This window comes from Bos indicus, chromosome 20, assembly GCF_029378745.1.
Source record: "Bos indicus isolate NIAB-ARS_2022 breed Sahiwal x Tharparkar chromosome 20, NIAB-ARS_B.indTharparkar_mat_pri_1.0, whole genome shotgun sequence".
Taxonomy (NCBI): Eukaryota; Metazoa; Chordata; class Mammalia; order Artiodactyla; family Bovidae; genus Bos; species Bos indicus.
Genome location: NC_091779.1, coordinates 19993456 through 20015060, shown reverse-complemented (window position 1 = coordinate 20015060; position 21605 = coordinate 19993456). Strand labels below are relative to the sequence as shown.

At 39.8% G+C, this 21605-nt stretch overlaps 1 protein-coding gene across 21 annotated transcripts in view; it reads right to left on the bottom strand.

The window, feature by feature from the left end:
* The window catches only part of PDE4D (phosphodiesterase 4D), a 1602952-nt gene that overhangs the window by 199483 nt on the left and 1381864 nt on the right, over positions 1 to 21605 (bottom strand). For 20 of the 21 annotated variants that reach the window (XM_070774938.1, XM_070774943.1, XM_070774935.1 and 17 more), the window contains 2 exons: positions 13724 to 13760; positions 3125 to 3198 (listed from right to left, as the gene is read on the bottom strand). In XM_070774938.1, coding sequence (XP_070631039.1) covers positions 3125 to 3198; positions 13724 to 13760 — 111 coding nt within the window. Of the gene's footprint in view, positions 1 to 3124; positions 3199 to 13723; positions 13761 to 13878; positions 14953 to 21605 lie in introns of those variants that run through there. The other variant, XM_070774950.1, reaches the window with a different exon arrangement.

The following is a 21605-nucleotide window of genomic DNA, read 5'->3' as shown; positions in this document are numbered from 1 at the left end:
ATATCCTTCCAAATGCACTTCTTGTAGGATTCAGAAATGGTGGATTATGCAAGCTAGTGCAGTGAAAGTTGCTCAGTTACGTCCAACTCTTTATGACCCCATGGATTGTAGCCTGCCAGGCTACTCTGTCCATAGAATTCTCCAAGCAAGAATATTGGAGTGGGTACCCATTTCCTTCTCCAGGGGATCTTCCCAACCCAGGGATTGAACCTATGTCTCCTGCACTGCAGGCAGATTCTTTACCAGCTGAGATACCAGGGAAGCCCCTAGCATATACTTCCACAAAATCCAAGGGTGGGCTTGGGAGTGTTCTAGTGGCATTGTGAGTACCCAGTGGGAAATAATGGTTCCCTCAAGTCATGATGTGATGAACCATTTTGCCATATCCATTTTTGCTATCACTGAATAGAATAGAGTTTATCTGTGTGTAGACTGAGTCCTACTATTCTGATACCTGAGAAGGCTGATTGGGTTTGAAGCCATAAAGAAGGTACAAATCTGTTTCAATCAAAAGAGAGACTACAAATACCTTTGTGCTCTGTGTGTTCAGTCATGTCTCTCTCTTTGCACCCTGCCAGCCTCCCCTGTCCATGGAATTTTCCAGTAAAGAATACTGGAGTGGGTAGTCATGTCCTACTCCAGGGATCTTCCGGACCCAGGGATCAAACCCAGTCTCCTGTGTCTCTTGCATTTGCAGGCAGATTCTGTACCACTAAGCCACCTGGGAAGCCCAGAAAAACAAGTCCACCAGATAATACTGTTTAATTTGACTTCACCCAGGGCACTATAAGGCTGGTCAAGTTCAGGCATAAATTATGTTTTTCTACCCTCCTCTTAGCTGCTCTTTTCCATTTGAATCTGTTTTGCCCCTGTGAGTCAGTTGAAAACCGTTGTCTCATATAGAAGAGGCCTCAGATGATCTCTCTGGGGACAGAAAGACTAGCCTGATGCCGTCACGCCTGCTGAACAACTGTCTGCCTGCCCACAGGTACAGACGCTGCTACTCAAATGACCAAGGCTGAAGGAAGCGTAAAAGGAATTAGTTACAAAGCTTTTTGTTCACCTTCCAAAGACAAAAATCTCAATTTCCTGGACAAAAATTGAGGTTGAAAAGTTCAGAAGGGACACCAGTAACCATTTTTCCTGCAGAGCTGCGACTTTCCAAAGAGAAGGTGATGGAACTTGGAAGCTGCCAAATGCCAAAAGCACCAAGGGGGCTTGGAACATGGAAGACACGTTTGGTAATGAACACGCAGCCTGAAACATACCCTTAGGCTTCCCAAGCTGGATTTCTGTGTCACCCTTCCAGCCGTCAAGTGCGTGCAGAAAAATGACTGTGCTGGGTATTACACTAGGCACTGGGAATTCAAAAATGAACCAGACACAACCTCTGCTTTCTGGGACCTGAAATTCTTAAGCAGCATTCAGACAAGAGAACGGGCAACTGCAATACTGAGAGGAATGTGCTAAAATAGGGGTGAAGGGCAGGATGTAATCAGAAGGTGGTGGATAGGCACAGCACCCGGGCTGGGTCCCGTGGGTGTGGATGCGTGTGGGGTGTTACTTAGAGACAGTACCCCAAATGAAATTACATTTTAAGCTGGAACCTAAAGAATGAATTACAGTTAGCCCAGTGGATGAAGAGGGGAAGCGGGAGGTGAAAAATGCTTAGGCTGAGGGAATAGGACTGCAAAATTGCATTACCTGCAAAAATGTGAAAGCCAACTGAACCTTCTGAGTTCCATTCCAATTATTTGCATTGTGGCATTTATACTGATTTTTTTAATTTAAACCTTGTTCTGTCACAGAAAGTATGGGCATAACGGCCAGAGCTTTTTTTAGTCACAAGAAAAGTGAATTTGGGAGGTAGATTCTGCTATTATGGGATGGAAAGTTTAGATTTTTTTCTGTGTCTTCTTTAAGAAGTAGTAATTACAACAAAATTTTATATGCATAGATAAGTTCAAATACATTTTTATTCACTTTCCTCTTAATATTGATTTAATGAATTTTTTTCCTCGAAAATTCTTTAGAGTTGATATTTTAATGATAATATTATTATTCATAATGTTGTTGTTGTTTAGTTGCTATGTTGTGTCCATGGACTGTAGCCCACCAGGCTCCTTTGTCCATGGGATTTCCCAGGCAAGAATACTGGAGTGGGTTGCAGGGGATCTTCCAGACCCAGGGCTCGAACCTGAGTCTCCTCCTTGGCAAGTGTATTCTTTAGCACTAAGCCACCTGAGAAGCCCTCATTATTCATAATAGGTTATCACAAAAATGGAATGTGAATAACTAATCAGTTTTCCATTTAATATTGGAAAATTAATTTTCTTTTTTGTTTCATTTCCCATCTTTATTGGAACCCCCAAGTTATAGTTATTTCCCTTCTCATCTTTCTCTCTTTCAAACACTTCCTTCCCCTGTCATCCCATAAATCCCAATTTTGTTAACTGCTCATCCGAGTCAGTAACAGCAGGAGAATTAGAGATCTTTCCTGTGATATGAGTCTTCTCTTGTGGCTCAGACAGTAAAGAATCTGCCTGAGATGCAGGAGACTGGGGTTCAATCCCTGGGTCAGGAAGATCCCCTGGAGAAGGGAATAGCAACCCATTCCAGTATTCTTGCCTGGAGAATCCCATGGACAGAGGAGCCTGGAGGGCTGCAGTCCACAGGGTTGCAAGGAGTCAGACACAACTGAGAGACTAACACACACGCCTGTGATATGAGGCTTCCCCAAGTAATGGTTGTGCTAGAATTGAGAGGATGCCTTTGGGTTAACTTCAAGTCTTGATGACATTATTTGTCAATGGTTAGTTTATGAAGTAAGCCCAAACTATAAAGTTACCCTGTGTGTGACAAGGCAGAGGACTGATCATGCCAGGTGATCTCTGACAGATGGAATCACCATATTTATTTGTCATCCTGATTCATTTCTGATATGAGAACCATCACTCCAAAGTATTTATAGTAAATTAACAGGACTTCATATGACTTAGTGTAAATGGTTAGACACCACGGCAATGATTCAGAGAAATCTAATATATTGCCTTGAGCTCAAGCAAACTGAGAAAACACTATTTAAAAGATTGGCTGGAAGGTGGGGGTAAAAAGAATAACTTACTTGCTAGGTGCTCGGTCTTGCAAATTAGTCAATGCAGCAAAGTTGTTTCGTACAGTTCTCAGGCTGGCCAAGACCTACAAGAAAAAAGGATTACTTAAACTTCTTGAAATAAGGCCCTCTTTGATGCAATATGAAATGGTTTGGTGATTTTTAAAAACAGTTTGCTAAGGGAAAGTTTAATATTGCTTGCAACTTAGCTTCATATAGTACTGAAGAATCTCCTAGCACCTGGTGAAGGTGACATGGATCTATTTGAAATCCAGAGAGGCCAGACTTAGGGATTTTCCAGATATTTGTCCACACTGTCTATGAATATGGTGACATTAGCAGCAGTTTTCATAGTGTTGCTGGATTCCCCAGTCAGTAAAACAGTATCCCAGGAAATATATAGAGAGGGCTGCTGTTGCCTCTTATATAAATTTGAAATCACATCATGTAAAATATTAAAGTCTCACTTTAGGTAAAAAATGTAAAACAAAATTATCCTCAGTATCTTCACCAAGAATGCTACAGTCTTGAAGTCAGCAAACTAAGTATACTTTAAATTGTTTTCTCACCTTTACCACATAGCTATTCTAGTAAACAGAGATTCTCTTCTTCATTAAGGTTACCTGAATCATGAATTATAAGGTCTCAAGCAAAATGAGACTGCTCTGGATGCGTACAGAGTCTGGCCAACAGAAGATACTCAAGACAAATTTGTTGAATAAATGAGTACATGGACACGAACATATACACATACCAAGGGATCCCACTGTCTCTAATAACTCTTCCTTTTTCTACTTGTAGTGAAACTATAAAGTGGCAAAAGAATCTAAAGACCAGGAGACAGAAGTGACAAGAGTACTGTATCTCCACCTACCCCCCTCACTTTCTCCTAGAATGGACAAGTCTCCCCAGGGTGGAGTCTATATTAGACTCCTATATTATGGGTCTATGCTGCTGCTGCTGCTAAGTCACTTCAGTCGTGTCTGACTCTGTGCAACCCCATAGACGGCAGCCCACCAGGCTCCGCCGTCCCTGGGATTCTCCAGGCAAGAACACTGGAGTGGGTTGCCATTTCCTTCTCCAGTGCATGAAAGTGAAAAGTGAAAGTGAAGCCGCTCAGTCGTGTCCGACTCTTCGTGACCCCATGGACTGCAGCCCACCAGGCTCCTCTGCCCATGAGATTTTCCAGGCAAGAGTACTGGAGTGGGTTACCATTACTCTATATTATGGGTCTATATTAGACCCTATATTATGGGTCATCTGGGTGACAACCAGCATGTTTATCTAGAATATATATTTCAGATGTCTCATTAGGTACCACATAACAACCCAGGTTGCCTGGCTCTCTTACATAGTCAGTGTGTGAACTTATAAAATTCTACCGTCTCTTTGACCCTAAGTTTCTCATCTGTAAACCAGTATAGTAACATCTGGACTTCCCTGATGGCTCAGATGGTAAAGAGCCTACCTGCAATGCAGGAGACCCATGCTTGATCCCTGGATTAGGAAGATCCCCTGGAGAAGGGAATGGCAACCCACTCCAATATTCCTGCCTGGAGAATTCCATGGGCAGAGGAGCCTGGAGAGCTACAATCCACGGCATTGCAAAGAGTCTGACATGACTGAGTGACCAACAGGTTTTATAGCAACATCTGGGCTTTCCAGGTGGCTCATTGGGTAAAGAACCTGCCTACAATGCAGGAAACACAGGCGATATGGGTTTGATTCCTGGGCTGGGAAGATCCGCTGGAAGAGGGTATATCAACCCACTCCAGTATTCTTGCCTGGAGAATTCCATGGACAGAGGAGCCTGGTGGATACAGTTCATGGATTGCAGAGTTGGATATGACTGAAGCAACTGAGTACACACGTATGCATAGTAACATCTACCTCAAAGGGTTGCCGTGAAAATGAAGTGACATGGCAGGTTAGGTGCCAAGAACAATGCTTGGCAAGCAGAAGGCACTCAGTGACTATTAGCCCACTATGGCGACAGTCTATGTAATGATTTGGTGTGTGCATAGGAAACTTACTTAAGACCCATCACTGACAATACACTGTCGGGGTGAAGTTTTTATAATTGCTCCAACAGTTCCAGAACTGTTTCCAGAATTTTGTCATTTGGCACTGACCTAGACTAAAGTCAGTCTAAATTTTAAGACAAAAATATCTCAGATATTTTTGAAACTGGCATTAATTCTTGTAAGTCACTGGGAGACTGTTGAGAGTGACTTCCCAGGTGGCTCAGTGGTAAAGAATCTGCAGCACTGCCAATGAAGGAGACTTAGGAGATGAGGTTCGATCCCTGGGTCAGGAAGACCCCCTGGAGAAGGAAATGGCAACCCACTCCAGTATTCTTGCCGGGAAAATCCCATGGACAGAGACGCTTGGCCGGCTACAGTCCATGACGTCCCAGAGTTGGACACGGGTGAGCATGCACAGGGAGTGACCTACAGCATCAGGAGTTAATGATGTTTCCTAAGGTGCCAATCACGATGAACTCAGTCACTGGAAAAATCTGGCTCACTATTGCATATGAACAACTCACAGTGCTGAAAGGTCATGCTGCCTATGACGAAGTACTCAAATAGCCAACTGCTGACATCAAACCATGATGTCTTTTATTAGGCATGAAATCTTGAATGATGCAGAAAGAATTCTGACAAATGATCCACTGTCATTAAACCATGCGGGCTAAATTTATGCTTTAAGAATTGAATATCAAATACACTAATTCAGCATTTTGAATAAGATTATTATACCCCCCTCCGGTTGATCCTTGTTCTAGGCAAAATGTTGACTTCAGAATTCTGAGAACTTCATTTTTAATAAGTTACATTAAGTACACTGCATCTGACAGCTGGACAAATAGAAATAGTATCACAGGTAATTCATGTTCTATGCTCACTTGAAAGCAAGCATTACTTCATGAAAGACATACTCCACTTATTTTTCTGTGTAAAGGTTTCTGCCTTCGTTATAATGAAGATATTAAATTAGATAAATTTATTGTTTTTTAATTTAAATTTAATTTTAAATTTTGTATTTATTTTTGCATAATCTGTATCTTCACATGGTACAAAGTTTAAACAAAAGTCAACTGTCTCCTTCTCAATAACAAAGATAAAAATCAAAATTATTATTCCTGAGAGAAGGCAGACAGATGGGCTCTGGGAGGGATACTCAGGGCATTAAAATATTGGCACTGTTCTAGTTCTTAAACTGCTGATTTTTATTCTTGTATTTCGGAAAGTCACTAGATAATTTCTCTTATATGGGTGAAATATTTCAAAATAAAAAGTGAAGAAAGAAATTTCCCTTTTAGCTACCCCCCCCAATCAGCTGCCTGTCCCCTCTCCTCACTGACTTTATTTTTAATTTATTTTTTGATTAGAGTATAATTGCTTTACAATGTTGTGCTAGTTTCTGCTGTACAACAAGGTGAATCAGCTCTAAGTATACATATACCCCCTCCTTGTTCAGCCTCCTCCCACCTCCCCATTCCACCCACCTAGGTCATTACAGAACATGAGCTGAGCTCCCTATGCTATACATCAGCTTCTCACTAGCTATTTATATTATACATGGTAGGGTATATATGTCATTTGTTGACTTCTAGATTGTCTCCTAAATTTCAGTTTTACAAACACTGCCAGTAAATAACCTGTAGCTATATCATTCCCCATGGGTGCAAGTATTACATTATTTTTCTTGTAGTAAGACAAATAGCAGGGCAGACAGTAGGGCAGAAAGCAAAGAACTAAAGAGCCTCTTGATGAAAGTAAAAGAGAGTGAAAAAGTTGGCTTAAAACTCAACATTCAGAAAACTAAGATCATGGCATCTAGTTGCATCACTTCATGGCAAATAGATGGGGAAACAGTGGAAACAGTGACAGCCTTTATTATTGGGGGCTCCAAATTCATTGCAGATGGTGACTGCAGCCATGAAATTAAAGATGCTTGCTCCTTGGAAGAAAAGCTATGACCAATCTAGACAGCATATTAAAAAGCAAAGACATTACTTTGCCAACAAAGGTCCATCTAGTCAAAGCTACGGTTTTTCCAGTAGTCATGTATGGATGTGAGAGCTGGGCTATAAAGAAAGCTGAGCTCTGAAGAATTGATGCTTTTGAACTGTGGTGTTGGAGAAGACTCTTGAGAGTCCCTCGGACAGCAGAGAGATCCAACCGGTCCATCCTAAAGAAAATCAGTCCTGAATATTCATTGGAAGGACTGATGCTGAAGCTGAAACTCCAATACTTTGGCCACCTGATGTGAAGAACTGACTGATTTGAAAAGACACTGATGCTGGGAAAGATTGAAGGTGGGAGGAGAAGGGCAACGACAGAGGATGAGATGGTTGGATGGCATCACCGACTTGATGGACGTGAGTTTGAGTAAACTCTGGGAGTTGGTGATGCACAAGGAAGCCTGGCTTGCTGCAGTCCGTGGAGTCGCAGAGTTAGACACAACTGAGCAACTGAACTGAACTGAACTGAGGGCAAATAACATTTCATAATGTTATATTAAGCATTAACTATTATCTTCTGCATCATGACATTTATGATAGCAGCGGAAGTATAAATAGAAGTGCCAATCAAATGTTACAAGGGGTGTTGCCCTGGGCCAAGTTCAGTGATCCTGGGTGACACAATCCAAAGGCACTGTATTAGACTTCGTGGTTTCTCACTGGCATTGGAGAACATAAAGAGTGAAGCATCTGCTACTGCAGGTTGTAGGGGAAGAACCAGAAACAGTTTCACACAAGCCCCTGAGTTAGGGTTTAATTATTCACTTTTGTTACAGAGCAGCTCTCATGCCCCTTGAATTCAAACCTTTAAGCGCTGTAGTCAGAGCTCTAACACTCTGATAGTTTTCATCAGTCTTTAATGATTACTAACCAAAAGGTCCCTGAGGTTTTTCTCCCATATTAACAGCTCAACGGTTACAAAATTAGGGTCATTTCTTTTTCTTCTGCCCCTCCAAGCAAAAGCATAATAATTCAAGGTCAAAATACATTGGGAAAGAGGAGAACATTTTAGAAAAGATAATTAGGACACTGATATGGAAATTTTTGCACACAGTTGTATTGGCCTGTAAGAGGGATCAAATGTTATTTGATTAATTAATCAAATTAATTAATCTAAGACTTTCTTGGGGTTTTTTTCTTTGGCTGCAGCACACAGCATGAAATTTCTTAGTTCCCTGGCCCCTGCTCCCTGTGTTCCCTGCAGGAGAAGGGAAAAGTCTTAACCACTGAACTGCTGGGAGAAGTCCCCTTTCTTAGGTATTTCTCAACATTTATTAACCAAAAAGAGTCCCTGAAAACGGCAGACAAATGTGGATTTCATTAAAAAATTAAACATCTGAACGTATTCACATAAAAGGAACGTGTACTTCTATATTAATAGTTCCTGGAAAAGACTTAAAGAGGAGATTGCTTTTAAAAAAAAAAGGGCAATGACAGGCCTGTTAAAAACTCATGCTTAATAAAACAACAACCAAGAAGTAAATAGCTTTGAGGATGTTTTCATTTCGGATACACGTTAAGCCACTAGATGGCATTAAAACATAGACCATGAGTTGCCACAGGCCTTAGATCGGGTGGGGCGGAGGGGCTGAGGAGGGAGAAAGAACTCTTTGTCTTGGTTTTGCTTCCAGAAAAAATAGTGGAGCCAAATTGTGATTATTTACAAGATAGAAAGGTCATTTTGGCAGAAAATCTCTTTCCAAGTTATGTTTGGTTAAACTATATGAGCTTGCTGTCTTTGTATGCCAGCAAAGGTTGAATACTGATAATTTCATATAGTTCAACCCCAAAAGTATTTAGATTCCTAGAACATGCTACTGAAATTTATTTTAATGAAGGATAAAAAACCCAACAGGTAGACGCAACTGAAATCTGATGATTTTCTTCTTCCTTAGAGAAAGAAATAAGGAGATCCTATTGGATTCAATGACAAGACCACAAGATTGCTATTTCTGGGTGCAATGAGGAAAAGACATACAGAGGCATTTAAAAAAAATCAACAATGTCCCATTACCACGGGATAGTAATGTTCTACAAGGTTAATAACCACCACGTTTTTCCTAAAATTACCCTAGGTGCTATAATTTCAGTAAGAGTAAAGGTGAAATGACTTGGCTGTTCCTACTCTGTACTTTTAAATCAAGTCTATCTCGCTCCATCTGAATGATGTGAGGGTGGGGGATACAAGATAATATCTGGATATTTTTCTGTCCTTTGTTGAACTAAAGATTCCACTTCTTTGAATAATGCACACTTCCAGGGGAGGATTCTGATTGACTAAGAATTTTACATGGCGGTCATTCATGATGTGATACAAATAACGGAAAAGGTGGAGCCAGAGGCAACTGATTACAAAGCAGGGTTCCCTGTACTGCATCAGTGTCGTGCCTCCTTGGAGTTCCTTGGCCCCTCAAGATCTCTGGCCAAATTGAGACTTCACCCTTGGGAGGAAAAGGTCAGCTGCTAAGTGGCATCAGGTGACATGACACCATTCCTGTCAACACTTACTCTAAGGGAATACCCAAACCCAAAGATTTCAGCATAAGCACAGGAGAATATTTCAAATGTAAAACAACAAAATATTTAGAGCTGTTATCTTCCTGGGGAGCAAAAAGATTCTGAACTTACGGGGGGAACATAAGAAACTACAAGTGGAAACGTGTTTAGATTGAACACCAGCAAGAATTTCTAACCCTGACAGTGTTACAGACTTGGGAACCGAATATGGAGGGGGAGTGGAGGATCTTTGCTGAAGGTTATGTCTATGCTCAATGCTTTAGGTTCAGCTCTGTCCATCAAAGTGGAATATGACCTTGCACATCTTCCCAATTTCTCTCATAACCTAAGATTTTATTCTCTTCGCTTCACAGGAAACTGTGGCTGGGGAACCACAGGGAGGGATCCTTTCATGTTTTGGAGATGAAGGCAAAGCATGAAGAAATGAGTTCTCAAGAAGAGGCAGACAATGAGATGGGCTTGGAAGGAGCCACTGAGCAGCTGAGACAGCAGGAGGCCCATTTTAAAGAATTATGAGAAGGAAGCCTGGTGTGCTGTAGTTTATGGGATGGAAAGAGTAGGACACAACTTAGTGACTAAACAACGACAACAATACACACAGGAAAATAAACTGAGAGGGGCAGAAAGTAAAATGTCAATCTTTCAGGGTTAAGAATTATAGGAACTTTTCTTCTTCTTCCTTTTACTCATATTTATTTTTTCTATGCCGAAGGTTTTATTTTGAAAGTAGTATGGCTTTTTTCATTGGAATAATCTAGTGTGAAATTAGCAATCCCAAAGCATGTTGGGAACGATGGGAATTTTTTGGCCTATTTCAACACTTCCCTGGATAACCTATTAATGTCTACAGTCTTCTCTGTCTATTGGTGAAAGCCAACTATCGTATAGTTGACCGATGATATTGGTTTCAACTCAAGTGACAAAAACATCTTACCATTTAAGCATTATAATATTTAGCATTAAATGGTGAATACTCTCACCTATACTAAAACTTTGAGAAGGGACTTCCCTGTAGTTCAGATGGTAAAGAATCTGTCTGCAGTGCAGGAGATCCAGGTTTGATCCCTGGGTCGAAAACCAGAATGGCAACCCACTCCAGTATTCTTGCTCGGAGAATCCCATGGACTGAGGAGCCTGGCGGGCTACAGTTCATGGGGTCGCAAAGAGCTGGACATGACTGAGCAAGAAACACATACATACATAGAGTTTTTTAGATTATATACTCTAGTAAAAGGCCATTTGTGAAAGCTGTGATGAAGCCACTTAAGAATCTGCAGCCTTGGGGCAATAACTACCTTCCATAAGGTGATATGAGTCATTAAGCTAATCATAAACTTTCCTAAGTAGACTCCAAGAATCTATATATGATTCAGGCATCATATATACCCACAAATTATACAGAGTGTTTTTTATTCTAAGATCCAATTTCAAGGGTATTATTAGTAAGTACACATCCTAGTTAAACAGTTCATTGACACAGACTAAGTGATATTTTACATAATATATTTCTCAGTATATCAATTATAATACTCTACAGAAAATGTCTGATATGTAAAAGACTAGATATCCTTAAAATTGAAGAGTGTTAATGGCAAGGTTCAAGTTGAAATTTATCTATCAATTAGTGGGAGACTAACACATATTACTTGATATAAGATATACAGATTACTTTTTTTCACATTTTACTACATATTTAAGTGTATTTTTCTTACAACAACACCTAGAGATTTTAGTTAGAAGAATAGTGACCTAAATATACTCAGGTTGGAATGATTGTTTTTACATTTGATGATGGTTATTTATATATTATTTTACCTGATTTACTCTGTTACTGAGCTTTAGATATAAAGTTATGGGTTCTTGACAGCTATCAATTAAAAGTCCTTAGCTTTGTATGATTTTATTATCACAAAATATGATGAAACGCAATTGTAAATTTTTTTAACATAGAAATATAATTATTGGAAAGAACTAATGACCTCCAGCAAACTTTTAAGCAAATGAGACATTAAACTTCCAAAAGGGGTGGTGGTGGTATTCTTCTATTTTTAATAGCCTGCATTAATAAAAAATATCACTACATACTTTGCTATTTATGGACTCCTTAAATCTTGATCTAAATTATAGCAATTAAAAACTTCAGGAAATTTGGGATTTCCCTTTTGGCTCAGTGGTAAAGACTCTTCCCGCCAGTGCAGGAGATGCAGGTTCGATCCCTGGGCTAGGAAGATCCTACGTGCTGCAGAGGGGCTCTCAGTAACAAGAGAAACCCTGAAGTGAGAAACCCTCACTCTGCAACTAAAGCGTAGCCCCTGCTCACCACAACCAGAGAAAAGCCTGCACAGCAACGAAGACCCAGCATAGCCCCAAACAAATAAATATAAATTCAAAAAAAGTCAGGAAATTTGAAAAAGTGTTAGAAACATATATGATTCTGCTACCCAAACACTGCCATTATTCATTTTTAAAAACAATACCTATTATGAAATTTTGGAGATCAAAGAACCCTTGCTGATAACAACACAAAATTCACTAAGTATTTTATTTTCTAGAAATAAGCTTGGTGTTACTTCAATTTCTTGATAATAACCTTATGAGACAAGTAGCCTTGTGTCATTTCACAGAGGAGAACAGGCTTGCCCACGCACATTCATCACAAGAGCAGGTGAAAGGCTTTGACTGGGGTCTATCTTAAACCAGCTGAGTCCCCAATTTTACCAACTGGGGAAAAAAGTCATAGAGAAGTTAGTGAGTTGCTTATGTTGCTAGCGCTAGTTGTGACGTAGCTAGCCTTGATTATGATTTTTCTAACCCTCTGGATCATTCTTATTAACAGTCACTGTTGACTTTAAACTGGCTTTGCTCAGTCTCTCAGTCGTGTCTGACGCTGCGACCCCGTGGAGTGCAGCCTACCAGGCTCCTCTGTCCATTGGGTTCTCCAGGCAAGAATACTGGAGTGGGTTGCCATTTTCTGCTCCAAACCTGCTTCGTGCCCCAGGTTAAATCAGTTTTATCGCATTCTAGAAGGAATGATGCTAAAGCAGAAACTCCAGTACTTTGGCCACCTCATGCAAAGAGCTGACTCATTGGAAAAGACTCTGATCTTTTCCAATGAGATCTGGAAGGGATTGGGGGGATTGGGGGCAAGAGGAGAAGGGGACGACAGAGGATGAGATGGCTGGATGGCATCACAGACTCGATGGACGTGAGTCTGAGTGAACTCTGGGAGTTGGTGATGGACAGGGAGGCCTGGCGTGCTGCGATTCACGGGGTTGCAAAGAGTCGGACACGACTGAGCGACTGACCTGATCTGATCTGATCTGATCCCTAGTCTGCCCATACCAGTAGCTCTCAACTTTCCCTGAGAAAATACTGGGGTTTTAAAAAGTATACTGCCTGGGTCCAGATTTTTGGATTCAATTGATCAGAGGTGCAGCATGGGATAAAATCTTTCCAGGAGATTCTACTGTGTAACTAGAGTTGAGAAGCACTGGTCTATACTAAGAATATCAGGTTATCAACTACTTTATATTCCAAAATTCTTTAGATTTTTTTCACCTTCTAGTATTTCTGGGATCATGTGGTTAAAGTGTTTTCATGATTTGTATGCCTAAAAGGAACTCATAAACATAAATATGCCATTCAGTTAAATCTCTGGACAAATGCCATGTTTAAAAGAAGAGTAAATAAAGCATCAGGTTGAATTGGAATATTGAATTTCAAGCACTAATCATGTACCTAATTATACTAAATGTAATTTAACCCATGATATAGCTTTCCTCTTCTAGTGCTTATGTCAATTAAGGAAATGTGGTCCCACTTAAGTATGTCACTTGGGCAATTTGTAATTTGAAGCAAAGATACTCTCTGGGTCTATGGATTTATAAGAAACAGACCAATATGGACAAAGTTATATTCTCTAGCATTGCTTTCAGATTACTTGAGTGAACCACAGACTTTGTATCTGTACTTGTGTTAGATTTAGAATGAAGAACCAGAACTAATCCCTGCCATTAAAACTTTCTGAGGACTGAGAAACCTGTTCAGCAGCAAGCTGTGCTTACCTGTGCAAAGGGAGTCACAATCAGGTCATCTCCATGTCTGAAAAAGAAACCAAATCCCATGTTAGATGACACTGGTCACTCTAGGACCACTTTCAAGCCATATTAAATAATACGTTTCATATTCATAAATCCCCAAGGAGAATTACAGCAATTACATCCTTATTCTTTAACACATGTTCTTCTCAGTCACAAGGGTGAAGATGTGTCTTCTGGGATGTTAACCACTGACCAGTTCCCTAGGTAAAAAGAGGGGCTTCTTGATTATCAACCAAGGTCACTGACAGTTATTAAGCACACAGGATATACAACAGTAGAAACGGAGTTCCAGCAACAGGACCTGAGTTTACTCTTGGCTGCTTATTATAGGTATTATTGAGGGGCACCTAGGAAGGAGCTAGCAATGGCAGTGACTCCGGTGAGAGGTCCCTGGACCATCTAACACTGGAAGGTCCTGAGCATCACTGTGTGTGAGCCTTGGATGGGCTTGGAACTGTAGATGACACGGGGCTGCATCAGATGCTAATAAAAACCCAGTGGAACTTTTCAACTGACTCAGGTCCCAGCCGCCGTGGTTACTGGGGAATGTTACTCTGTGTGTACTGTTGCTATAGCAACCTGAGTGACACAGTGCCAGGATGCAAGGGCAAGCTGTCAGCATGACGTCTCTTGGAGGGACAAGGAGAGGCAAGGAAAGTTGCGCCAACAGTCTACTTGGAAGAAAGTGAGAAACCCAGGCCCAGAGTTCTTTCGTGGTATTTCTTAGCATGAACAGTTTGTGAGAAGGATTTCCAAAATCTCCACGGGGTATATCTTGATGTAGGTAGCTGGAGCCCTTTAATCAAAAGGGAATGGAATTATTCTACACAGAAAGCTTCAGGACATGACCCTGAGAACACTGCAGCTGAACAGTTCGCTCACTCATGAACAATTCTGGAAAGGGCTTGAGTGACCTAAAACAACACTCAGGAAATATGCTTCAGCACTAGCGGCATATGGATGACGTTAGTAAACGGATCGTTAACAATAATTAGACCAGTTGTTTTGGTCATCATCGAGTTACACAGAGATCTTCAAATTCAAAGTGTGGGAAAAATAAAGGGATAGTACACGCTTTTAAGGAAATATGTGTTATTTTGCACCCTCTTCATTTCACAATTATGTTTTTGAGGGGCATCTGCGCTTTGGAGAGATTATGGAGACAGCCAAAATTTAACTCATACAAAATCTAGATACTTTTCAAAGATACAATCTTTGCTTCCACTTTATTCAATATAATTGCCTGATTACCAAGTTTATTTCCTAAGAACTTAGCCACCTTGACAAAGGCACAGCATCATTCAAATATTAATCCCCGGAAATGTCTTTTCATTTTTCACATGAATTACACTGGATTTTAATTACTCTAAACTGAAAAGCATGTGAGGATATATAAAAACACTTAATTCTATCTTCGGTTATATTTTACTCCCAAGCACTGAAAATAATTTATTTAGAATATACAATATTTAGGGTAATTTATCAATCTTGCTTCCCTTTCTCTGTCAAAGCATAAAAGAAGTTATAGTTTTAGTGATGGAGGTATTTCACTCTTTTGACTTAACTTGACCAGAAATTGTTTTTGCCAAATATCTCAAGACTGTCTCATTTTAGTCAGAGTAGATTTCTAGCATTTCAGTGGCAAATGTCCTTAATAAATAGCTAATCTTTCCTTTTCAAAATTATGTAAGGTTTAAATTATCTCTGAATATATAATGAATGTATAATTTTTTAAAATGTCTTTGTCTAAGTGTCGGTCACTTGCTCTGGTTAACATGAGCTGAACCAGTCACCCGCCTGGTCCCTGGGGCTGGGGCAGCCTCTCCCCTTCCTCAAAGACAAAGCCTGCTGAGTTCTGAGCCAGCGCTACTGGAGGCAGGGGAATGTGAGGCTCCACAGGGCACTATTGAATATTCTGTTTTTCCAGGGAGAAACGACCACAGTCAAGAACTACTCCCTATGACTTTGGCCATCCTTCTGCTACTTTTGCAGTATTTACTACAGCATTTTATTTTCTCCCCTCATTCTTTCTATAATAAGAAGCCAGCCAAATTGACAAGAAACCGAAAGAGAGAAATCAAAAAGCAAACCCTCACAGAGACTTCACTGGGATCCATCAACTATTCAAGTACTTAAATGAGGAAAAGCTTCTTGCCTTCTTAACAAATCAAGTTCAGCTGACAGCAGCACCTGAAAATAGAGCTTTGTAAACTAGTTCAAGATTGTGTGTGAAACGCACGTGCCAATGACCTTTCCACACTTTATTATAACCAACCCAGAAGGAAAAGGAGATGCAGTTAATTAGAAGAAAGTTTATACTTTATTGAGTGAAGACTTCTAATCCGACAAAGCTACAAAGGATTAGTGGCCACAAAGTACCTGCTGCTTCTGAGTATCATGCATTGCAAATTTCAGGATGACACGTGGCTGGATGAGCTAGTGCTTTGAAGAGGGGCCACGGGCTGAGGCTTACTTTCTGAATATTGTGTAAACTTTTTGATCTTCCACGCTTCCCTGTCTCTGGCTATAAAATCAGAAAGTCGTTCTCCTCTGGAGTTTGTCAATAGGATTAGGGAATTGATAAACGTGCAGACAACGGTATTTTGAAACCCTAGAGTCTTTCTCCATTTAGACTTGAAACTATCACCTATGCATTGTCACCCTTGATCCCCCTCTTTTAGAAACGAATTAGAGAACAAGTATGTTCTTATTTTTAATGTGTACATTAAAATGTTTCTGGGAGCCCCAAATTAAACAGTGCATAAAGATACTTCTGGGAGCCCTGTTTGGCAACACCCAAGAACTAGCCACAGGAGAACTTTCTATTCACCACTCTTTATTCCCATGTTCACAGAAGTACAGACACAGAAAACAAACAAACACATAATACAATATACCTGATCTTTTAAAAAGCTATTATATGCATATACCAAATATAAGACTCATATCGACTATAGAAACTTTGGAAAATACAGAAAAACCTTGAGTCACCCAAAGATAACTGTTGATAACACTTTCCTTCTGGATATGTGAGCACATGTATGTTACACAGGATTTTTACAGACATATGATTTCTTACATACTTAGAATCCCATTCTAATTCCACTTTATATCTTGTTTGTAACACTAAACCTGTTGAATCATGAAAAATTTTACATGCCTTTATACTTTTTTTTTCATTTAGCAAAGTGTTTTATTCAAAAGCTTCTCGGCACCATCTAGCTGTCAGAAAGAATGGATGATATTCCCCTTTGTGTGCCCACCCAACTCCCAATTCCAGAGGCAGAAGTTGAACCATTTGGCCAGAGCTCCTTCTAATGATTATAATTCAGATCATCATCAGGTTTTGGTTGTTCTTTCGTTTGCTTTCTCTAACCCTCTACTTAACCATGACTCAAGAAGGGTGCCCTAATATTTGAGCTCTCAAAACTGCATGCTGCCTGACAGGATCACTGTCCCTCCTAGGCGGCAGTCAATGAATTCAGTTTTTTTCAAGGTAATTCTACGTGCCTCCAATAGCCAGGAATGGGAGGTTGATCAAAACTGACATGATTGCGTCCAATTGTTTTGAACCATGCGAAATGCCTTTATGCTTTTAAATGGGGCTTCCCCGATGGCTAGGAGACATGGGTTCGAGCCCTGAGTCAGGAAGATCCCTGGAGGAGGAAATGACAATCCACTTCAGTATTCTTGCCTGAAAAATCCCATGGACAGGGTACCCTGGCGGACTACGGTCTAAGAAGGTCACAAGGAGTCAGGCACAACTGAGTGACTAAGCACACATACTTTTTAAATGGGCTTTCCAGGTGGCTCAGTGGTAAAGAATCTGACTCCCAATACGGGAGATGCAGGAGATCCCCTGGAAAAGGAAATGGCAACCCATTCCAGCATACTTGCCTGGAAAATCCCATGGACAGAGGAGCCTGGTGGGCTACAATCCATGGGGTCACAATGAGTTGGACACAACTGAGCACGCAGGCATACTTTTAAATAATTTCTGATGAGTGTAGCCTATGTTTAGTAATCTCTAAACTTTTCAAGCAGATGTATATCTAAATGAATTGAAATGTAACTGCTAATTCTATTTTAAAATAAAACAGATTCTAATAATGCTGAGCGCCAAAGAATTGATGCTTTTGAACTGTGGTTTTGGAGAAGACTCTTGAGAGTCCCTTGGACTGCAAGGAGATCCAACCAGTCCATCCTAAAGGAAATCAGTCCTGGGTGTTCACTGGAAGGACTGATGCTAAAGCTGAAACTCCAATACTTTGGCCACCTCATGCGAAGAGTTGACTCATTGGAAAAGACTGATGCTGGGAGGGATTGAGGGCAGGAGGAGAAGGGGACAACAGAGGATGAGATGGCTGGATGGCATCACCGACTCGATGGACATGAGTCTGAGTGAACTCCGAGAGTTAGTGATGGACAGGGAGGCCTGGCGTGCTGTGATTCACGGGGTCCCAAAGAGTCAGACATGACTGAGCGACTGAACTGAACTGAATAATTGTATAAATTACTCAAATGTATTTTAGTTTGTTCATTCCTTTAAAAACAACCTAGTTAAAAAAAAATGCTTATTTTGATAAAATGTTCATAAGACAAAGCCAAATATTAAAACGCTAGTTGAGAAATAGCGTTCATTGTGTACTAATTAAAGGCGATGCTGAATATGTCACGTGGCTACCCTTTTTAAAAAACAGAAGTATCGCTGATTTATGTTAGATCAGTTTTAGGTGTACAGCACAGTGTGTTGCTTCCCTTTTTTAATTAAAATCATGAAACTATGGTTTCAGACAATAAAAATATTCTGGAAACTTGGCAACTAAGACATTTTGTGAAACCAAATCATATTTTCCCATAGGTATCATTTTTTAATGATTTGCTTTTCCAAAAAAATAATGTTGCTCTCTGAGAAAATATGAACGCCTCATTTAAGAATATAACAAATCTTTTAAAGTTACTTATGAAGGAGGCATTATGAATTCCATAAATTCCTAGTAGATACAATACTACTGAAACAATAAAAACAAAGAAAATCTCTTCTTCACTGTCTATCAGATTCACCTGAAAATATGGTTTCTCTGCTTTGCTTGGCCTTTTAGTTTAGCACTAGTTTCACTGTTAGTAAGAAGAAAAAAAAAGACTAGTACTTCCACTATGGGACCCCAGGGACTGAAGTTCCTATAACATGAAGCCGAGATCAGCCACACCTGAAAGTAACCTTCTTTGTTGCTACTGGCCACTTGGAATTAAGGTGACCCATTTAACACAAAAGCGTGGTCAAAATCACAACTACCGAGACTTGAATTTTGGCAGGAATGTCCAGGAACGTTTGAGTGAGGACTAAAAGTAACGTAAGTTACTACAAGATCAAAATTAAAGCAATTCAGTACTCTGTGCAGCAGCATGATTCAGTCTGAATTTCTTCAGTATCAAATTCCAAGCCATTTGTGCATGTCTGTATGCACAGTTTCGGTGGTTTTTCTATAATCCTGACCATAGTTATCAGTCATCAAGCTGAAATGTTAACCCTCACTTGAAAATCAACTTTGCATTTAAAATCCAGACTAGAACCAAAAAGGAAAAACTCCAAATGGAGAAACGGACTTATAGCCCTTTCCTCAATTTTAACAGACAAATGAGCTAATACCTATTCTATGAAAACAGGTGTGTGAGAACATCCACGTTCTTAACTTTATGAGGAAACAGCTTATGTACTTTTAACCCTTTCTTTTGGCCTAGAATTGTAATTTCCTAATAGACTTGAATAGTAACTTAAACTAACCTCCTTTCCACTGATGCTCAGCAAAATCACTCAATGTTTGTTGACTTCAGCACTGGGGGCCCTTTTAATATGTTCCTATTATTTTTTATTTCTTAAATGGGCTTTCAGTACAATTACTTTGAAAAATCAGAGTACAAATATCCAAAAAGCTGATAAATAATAGTAGTAATAATTTCAAACAATTATAATTATTATAAAAGAATGTGTGTGCTCAGTCCCTCAGTTGTGTCTGACTCCACAACCCCATGGGATTGTAGCCCGCCTGGCTCCTCTGTCCACAGGATTTCCGAGGCAAGAGTACTGGAGTGGGTTGCCATTTCCTTCTCCAGGGGATCTTCCTGACCCAGGGATCGAACGGGCATCTCCTGCATCTCCTGCATTGGCAGGAAGATTCTTTACCACTGAGCCACCTGGGAATCCCCTATAAAATAATAACAGTAATTAATATTTATCAAACTATTACTATGCACCAGGCACTATGCAAAAGAACATTACACTGATTATCCTGTATTAGGTATGTTTTTTTTGTGTGTGTGGATTAGGAACGGGAGGCCTAAGAAGGACAAAAAAATCAAATGCCCATGGCATGATGGAGCCAGCATTCAAACACAGGCAGTATGACTCTTGATGGGTCTGTGCTTAAACACTGTGCAATTTGGCATCAGTAGTGGCATTTATCAATGCCAAAAGCACATTCCAAACAATCCCTAATCTCTAGCACATTTTTCACTTCATGAAGCTGATATATACCATAAAGACAACAAATGGAAGAGTTAATGTAAAAATGCAGAACAAAACAAATCACTAAAAGGACTCACAAAACAGTCTCTACCCATCTACTGATTTTCATGTCCTTCTTCCCTAAACTAAAATAATAAGATGAAATCAAATAATTTTTGGCTTCCTACTGAGGTGATAATTCTGGCTGAGAGTTCAATATCATACGTTCATATTCAGAGTGCAGCTAAATTACATGCATGTCATACAAAACAAATGTCTCAGGAGATGGCATTTATGTGCATATGCATGCATAGGTAAATACCCCCATATAAATCTATTTATGTATACACTGTGTATACATAATGTATACACATTTCCCTAGGATTGAGTGCAATCCTAGGGAAAGTATTTTGATTTTCTGCCTCTGTATTTCAAATAAGGGAGGATAAAAGTATTGTGGAGGAAAAGGTGCATCCTTATCAGTATAAGGAGAATTTACTCTCTTATTTTCTCTGTACCACGCAATGTAAAAACCCTTCAAACACCATCTGCTCTGCAAAATTTCATTTTAAGGTATATTTCCTAAGATTAAAAGCATATAATGTCAATGCAAGGTCATTAATTGTAACAGATGTATGTACCACTCTGGTAGCGGACAGAAAGTATATGAGCAATCTCTGTGCTTTCCTCTTAATTTTGCTGTGAAACTGGAAATGCTGTCCAAAGGAAAATCTTTTAAAAAAATAAATAAGTTATATCATATAACTTTAGAAAGGAAAGTTATATATCAAAGTCAGACATTGAAAGCTATTTAGTCTTCTAAAATTTAAATCATTTGCTCACTGCTTCCTCACATTTTAAGAATGAAGGTCTGGCCTGATATTTGACCAAAAACATTCTTAGAACAAAACCCTTCGTTTTTTGGCCCATGTATGCTCATACCACATGCACTGATAAGAAAGTAAATGAAACTGGAGCTAATGCAACATAAGCAAACATTCTAAGTCTGAAGGGTAATCTCTTCTTTCTTTGTCATAAGACAAAATTTAAGGCTTCATTAGAGAATACACATGATGCCAATAAATGGCCTCAAATGTGTTAGATGACAGCATGAAAGATGATCCACTGTCAAAATTATACAGCAAAAGGTTTTCTAGATGTAAGAAGTTAAAAGCGATTTGCGAACATAGAGACATTCTCTAAGCCTATTTAGTTTGTGTAATAAAAGCCAATACGAGAAAGGGATCCTTCCAGGCACGTGAAGGCACAAATCATTGTCATGTAATGGTGATGCCTGACCTCCATGGAGGGGGAAGGAGGACAGGAAAGGGTTGAGGACAC